Source organism: Eptesicus fuscus, chromosome 17 (assembly GCF_027574615.1).
Source record: "Eptesicus fuscus isolate TK198812 chromosome 17, DD_ASM_mEF_20220401, whole genome shotgun sequence".
NCBI lineage: Eukaryota > Metazoa > Chordata > Mammalia > Chiroptera > Vespertilionidae > Eptesicus > Eptesicus fuscus.
In genome coordinates this window covers 40,352,106-40,358,684 of record NC_072489.1, presented here as the reverse complement: position 1 = coordinate 40,358,684, position 6,579 = coordinate 40,352,106, and the positions used below count along the sequence as shown (strand labels likewise).

At 54.5% G+C, this 6,579-nt stretch overlaps 1 protein-coding gene across 1 annotated transcript; it reads right to left on the bottom strand.

The window, feature by feature from the left end:
* Nucleotides 1–3,437: 3,437 nt before the first annotated feature.
* FRAT1 (FRAT regulator of WNT signaling pathway 1) lies at nucleotides 3,438–5,797 on the bottom strand. Its single transcript, XM_054728905.1, has one exon. The coding sequence runs from the start codon at nucleotides 5,635–5,637 to the stop codon at nucleotides 4,795–4,797; it is 843 nt and encodes a 280-aa protein (XP_054584880.1). The 5' UTR covers nucleotides 5,638–5,797; the 3' UTR covers nucleotides 3,438–4,794.
* Between the last annotated feature and the right edge of the window lie 782 nt (nucleotides 5,798–6,579).

Genomic DNA, 6,579 nt, shown 5'->3' with positions numbered 1-6,579 from the left:
CTCCCCCCACACCGCCCCCCACCCTCCCCCCGCAGGCCCTTATCACCTGGTGCCTGGATGTTTTAACAGCCATCCAACTGATCTAGCTGACCATAAAGGTTTGCCCTTAACCTTTGTCCATCCCCCAGGCTGTGTCCCCTGATAATCTACCTAAAACATCCTCTTCATTTTGTCACTCCTCTGCCATCAAAGAATATATAATCTCTTTGGGAAAAGGAGACACTCACATATGAACTCTTGAGATAAACCTATAAAGACTGTAAATAAAATGAAGAGTGAGAACAAAATGAATTTGAAGATCCCTTCCTGCGAAGAAATTGCATGACTTTCACAGTACAAATTATAGATGGGAGCGGACAGGGCAGGCGTGCAGAACTTTAGGTGAATTAGAATTCCAAGGGGATGGGTTTTCTGAGGGGAAATAGAAGAGCTAAGAGCTCCTCACCACACCCCCTCCCCTTTGTAATATCCCTGATGCCTCTCTTCCATCAGTCCCAATCCTGAGCTGCTTTCAAAGTTTGGCTTGAAGGGGACCTCCATCCTTTTGTGATTAAACCTCTTCTAAACTGACTGATTATTCCCTTCCCATGCACTTTCCTGAGTGCTTACCTATACAACAGGGATGTATTCTTAAGAAACTGGTCTGATCTTCAGAGGAAACAGATTGAAGAATTCATTAAGAGGCAGGACTTAAAGTGTTAACCTTATGCAATAGCTTCCAGGAATGATGTTTTATTGTTTGAATGTTTGTTTGCTATTTGTTTCCCATACATCATCTAATTTGACATTATCTAATTTATCTTCACCCAATTCTTCAAGGTAGGCTGTTTTCTTTTTTTTTCTTCTCTTAAAAATTATATATATATATACACACACATACAATATATATTATATATTTTTATTGATTTCAAAGAGGAAGTGAGAGGGAGAGAGAGAAACATCAATGATGAGAGAGAATCATCAATTGGCTGTCCCTTGTACACCCCCCACCGAGGACTGAGTCCACAACCTGGGCATGTGCCCTGACAGGGAATAGAACTGGCAACCTCTGGATGCCTGAGCCGGTGCTCAACCCCTGAGCCACCCCGGCCGGGCAGTTGCTTCTTGCATGTGCCTTGATGGGGATTGAACCCGCAACGTTGACGATGCTCTAACCAACTGAGCTACCTGGCCAGGGCGGTAGGCTTTATTTTTATTCCCCATTTTGCAGATGAGTTCATTGGGATTGTTGAGGTGAAGGACCCTGTGCTGAATCACTGGGCTAGCAATGGAGGGCTGCTTACAGAGTCTACACCCATCTATTATGCCTCCTGGGAGACACCGTTAAGGGCAGGTCACCTGTTCTCCCTTTAGCGATGGATGGAAAACCAGGAGGAAGTGCTGCCTGGGAGAGTTTTTGCCCCTTTGCCTGCCCTAGCCTTCACGGCGTTCAAATGGACTGCACCTCAGTGTGGACACATCTCTGCGCCTCCATCTCTAAGGGAGGCGGTAGCACTAGACCACTGAAGGCTGCGCTCTCCCGGGGCTGACATTCTGTGATTACTGAGCATTGGTGGAAGAGGGGGGAGCTAATTGAGTGAGTTAGTAATTTGGTTGCCAGGGTAACTCTTTCCTGATTGGAAGGAAGGGATCACAGGGTTCAATACAGTCTTTGCTGCATAGGAAAGTGGCGTCTGATCGTCGCTCCATGTTTCTGCTTCTGAGCTGAAAAAGGAAAGAGCAAAAAAAGGGTAAAAACCGAATCCAAATATTGTAGCATTTATGCCTAATTTAGAATGAAATCCTGGGGCAGCAGGCTCTGGAGTTCTCTGTGAAGTGTGGCATTCTTTTCTCCAAACCCCTTGTTATTTGCTAGTTTCTTTGTTTATGTTGTATGTTTTTCATTGCGTTTATAGCTTTGGCCTTTTATCTCACCCAGCCATTTTCTGTGGCCAACTGTCTTCCTAGGATGCTGAACATGTTGAAAGAAAATGGCTACAGCTTTCCCTAGCTCAGCCTGGGGCATGGTTTTCCATGGTTCTAATGGCAGGGCCACCATGTTGGACAACTGCAGGGGTGCCATTCACGTTGTAGTGTATGTGTGGAGTTGTGCAGTGAACGACAATGAAGTATGTATGATGATATCAGGGTATTGGAAAGAGGCCTGGGTTCTAGACTCTGAAATGACTTCAGAGTGGCATCGAATCATGGCCAGTTTGGCCCTGGATTGCTCCTCACCCATTGACCTCTGGGAGATCCCACCCCAGCTAGGAAGCAGGCCAAGGACTCAGGGCTACTCCAACGCCAGGGCAAGCCAGCGCCTGACCACTTTCCCCTGTTGCTCAGTGCCCAGAGGTGACAGACCCATGCGCTGTTGGAAGCCCCCTTCCTCAGTTTGTGTTGGAGCCACACAATCGCCCTCCCCTTGCTGGGCGGCACGGGACTGAGCCCCCTACAACTCCTTCTGGGCAGGTAGTGGGAAAGGGCTGGCTTGCTGTGTTCCGGAGGCCCTTCCCAGAGACCCTCAGGGTCTGTGTATTTGAGAGGATGGGCAAGTATAGACAACAGGCACTGAGTGCAAAAGGAAGTTAGGAAGGATTCTCAGGGATCCAGAAAGAACCTGTGGAATCATTGGATGACCTTGTCTCATGAGAAACAGAGGATCACTTAGCCCCTTAGGGAGTGTCCTGGGAAAGAAGGGGTAGGGACTACAGACTGTTTATCTCTAGTACGTGCCAGTCACCATGAACCCTTTTCCTCAACTCACTTCTCAGCTGTTGTACAGGTGAGGAAATGGAAGCCCACAGCTGAGCAACTTGTCCAAGGTCCCCATTGAATAAGTGAACTTGAACCTTCCTTTAGGAGACAGGCTTAGGTAACTCAAAACTGGAGGGACAGAGATGGGCTATTACGTCACTTCTTAGGGAGAGAAGGGCGGCAAACATGCCAAGGGCAGAGAGAGCAATACTTGAATACACTCTCGGCCAGCTTTCCCACCACAGGCTGGCATCCTGAGCAACCCCTAAACAAGAGCTGCTCAGGCTTCGTGGAACAAGTCCACATGATGAATGACCACAGTAGGAAGAAAGAAAAAAAAAAAAGTGATAAGCCTCCCCCGCATCTGCAGTGACTGGTCTTTGCTAAAACAGTCAGAAGCAGCTTCGTAAAACATCTCCATTATGGATTAGTAATCCAAAGGCTCTAGGGTTTGGGTGAAAGGGATTGGTCCAAACCTGACCTCACTTTCATTTAATTTCGTGCCAGCACCAATACACACACCCAGGCGCGCAGACCCTGCCTGACTAGTGAGCTGTTCAGACACAAAGGCACTCTAATTACCATCCGCAAGCGAGGCTGACAAAGATTTCAAGTGTTTTCATGTTTATGAAGAGCAGAGAAATGTGTTCTGTGCATCTTCCCCGTGGACGGCAAGTACAAAATAAGACCAGACAAGAAATGCAACACATTTATTACAAATAGACATTTCAGTTAAGTTAAAATCCTATAATCAGGATAGCCACAATTCCAGACACTCCGGTGCGAAGTGTAGATAGGTCAACAGCCACATCTGGATGATGGACAAGCCATTGAATCTTACAAAACTAAAACACCAGCTAAACAGTCTTAAATCCCTCAGAGTGAGTGAACAGTATGTTGCAAACATTTCATCACGGTTCACACTGGCAAAGCCTGCAGCTTCTCCACTTGGAGGGTCACATTTTCTCCTCGGTTTCCTTCACTTACAAAAGCGATCTGGCATGGCTGGGGGGGAGGGGCGGAGGGAGGAAATCAACTCCATCTACCCAGGGAATTGCAGCTGTTATTACAAATGGCCCCAGAGAGCCCATTATAAGCTGCTGTGTGAGGCTGTGTCCCTGGAGTGCCCGTCACGTGGCGTCTCCCAGCCCCCAGCCCGGGCCCCCAAGAGCATCAGTGCGGCCCTCTTGAATAGGACATCAGAGCTGAGGGGGGAGAGGAGGGACCCGAGGCCACGTCTCTGGACAGTTTTCATCAAAGCCAGGCTTGCGGCGGGCCCGCGGGCGGCACCGGTGCCCGCGTCCCCGCCTCCCTACACCCGCGGCGGCGGCGGCGGCGGCGCGCTTGTCCTCAGGAGACTCCAGCACTTCACCACCTGCCCCCACCTCCAATCCCCACCCTGCGCACACCGCGGCTTTCCCTTCCCCTCGGGGAACGCAGCCAGTTGCAAAGCGGGGGGCAGAGAAAAGGCCCTTTCATGGTACCGTGCGTTTTAAGAATCAGCAGCACCCCAACAGACAGAACATGTTTTGTTTTTTTAAATGTGATAAATTTTCAAGTCTGGCAGTTTGAGGTACTCCTGGAGATGATCGTCTATTCATGTTCCCCTCCCCCCAAAGTGAATCAGGAACCAACCCTGAAAAGGTGAAACAAGTAACTGGGGTCATCCTCATCCTCAGGGCGAGAGGCGATCCTGAGATGCATGAACCGTGGCCACGTAGTCGCTGGGATGGAGGGTCAGGGGAGGTTTGCGTGGAACTGCACGCGGTGCCTCCAAGAATTGGTCACGCCAAAAATAAAGAGTCCAATGGCCTGTGAGCTTGGGGTGCGTTCTGTAATCTGCCTTATAGAGGGCCAACCGAGTCCTGGTTTTTAACAGGGCCTGGACCTCAGGTCCCCACGAAAACATTCGCGACTTTTCGATTCCTCGTCTCAATTAGCTTATTTTCCCGCTTCCAAGAGCGGGAGTTCACCAGTCTGATTAGAGGTGCAGCCCTCAGGGGGAAGGAACCCCTTGTCCTCCGGGCAAAGGCTGGCCCAGTGACCACTCCCCGGGTATTAGCTGCCAGGCACCGGGACGCCGTCGCCAGATCGGAGCTGCGCCCTCCGTGCCGTCGCGCCAGGGTGGCTGCAGGCCGCGCGAGGGCTGCGGGGCGAAGGGGGCTTGTGCCCTGCAGCCGTCGGCGGCCTCAGGAGCGGGCGTTGGGGAAGCTTTGCGTGTAGCTGCAGCCGTCGCGAATGCAGCCTCCGCACGGCCTCCTTGATGAGGTTCCCGGAGAGCACCAGCTGCTGCAGGAGCCGGTGCGGGTCGTCGTCGGCGGTGCGGGCTTCCGGCTGGGGCCCGCGCCGCTGCTGCAGGCGGCGGGAGGCGGCGGCACCCCGCAGCCATCCTCGCCGGCACGGACCCGACAGAGGCTTTGGGGCGCCCCGCTTGTCGGCTCTCGAAGGCCCATCTAGGCTGGGCCGTGGGGACAGTGGGGACAGGGCACTGGGGCCTAGGGCGAGCTCGGCCACAAAGTAGGGCGCAGCCCGGCCTCGCACGCGGCCGCGGTCCCCGAGGGCGCAGCGAAGGGCCCCCGGCGGCGCCGGGCTCACCGCCGCGGCCGGCGCGGGCGGCAGCAGCAGCGGCCGATCAGGGGGCCGGGCCTTGTCCGCCAGCACCGCCGCGGGGATCCGCAGGGGCTGCAGCGGCGGCCCGGGGGGCGCGCACGGGGAAGCCGGGCTGTCCTGCCCCGCGTCCAGCTGCAGCGTCTCGCCGATCTGGGCCACCAGGCGGTCCACCTCGCCCGAGCCGCCCAGCGTCACCGACTGCTCCAGCAGGAGGAAGCTGCCCTGCTCCTCCTCTTCCTCCCCCTCCGCTTCCTCGCCGGCTTCCTCTTCCTCTTCCCTCCGGCACGGCATGGCCCCCCGCCCCGGCACGGGGAGCTCTGCGGGCGTCGCTGGCGGCTCTGGGGGCCGCAGCGGAGCCGGGCGCGGTGCTGAGGCCGAAGCCGGGGCAGGGACCCGGGCTAGGGCCGGGGCGGACAAGGAAGCCGGGGACCCACAGGCACTCGTGCCTCGCGTTGCACCGCGGCAGCCAGAATCCTACCGGCTCCGGTTGATTTGTAAACAATGGGTGACGTCGCTGTGGGGCCCTACCACAGTGCCGGGGCGGGGGGGTGCTGTACTATGGGGGGCCGGGGCGCCCCCTGGGTCCAGGCCCAGGGTGGAGCCTTGCTCCGTCTGAGCTCCACAATCCTGAATGCTGTCTGCGGGGGCGCGATGGGGAGCTGATCCTCGCTTTCTTAGGCGGGCGTGATTGGCATTTCCGGCAGATGGACACCGGGGTGGACTGTTGGTTTCTTCCACACACAACACCTACACACTTAACACGCCCACACACTCCTCAACCCTAAGCGGGTCAACTCTTCTGGTTTTGGCATTTGCGCTTTTGAGGTCCCTGATGCCACCAGCGTCTGGGCAGTGATGACCCAGCGAATTCGGCGAGGATGGAAAGGAGGACTCAGGCTAGGAATTTGTCTAGAGGTTAGGCAAACGAGGCTGACAGGAAAGGAAGAAGGGGGCCCTGTGGTGCAAATGGGGGGGGGGGGCAGAGTTGGAATTGGCAAAGAAAGAACACAAATGAATGTTTCTTGATCAGGAGCATGGGTATGTGGGGGCTTGGACTGTGGCTGGCATTACTGTAGAAGACAAAGTTGCTAGCTCTGAGCTAGAAAGTGCTTTTAAGAAGAATGCCTCGCCCTAACCAGTTTGGCTCAGTGGATGGATAAAGCGTTGGCCTGCGGACTCAAGGGTCCCAGGTTCGATTCCGGTCAAGGGCATGTACCTTGGTTGCGGGCACAT

Coding starts and splice junctions, on each gene's coding strand:
- FRAT1 (XM_054728905.1), bottom strand. CDS start 5,637: ATGCCGTGCCGGAGGGAAGAGGAAGAGGAAGCCGGCGAGGAAGCGGAG.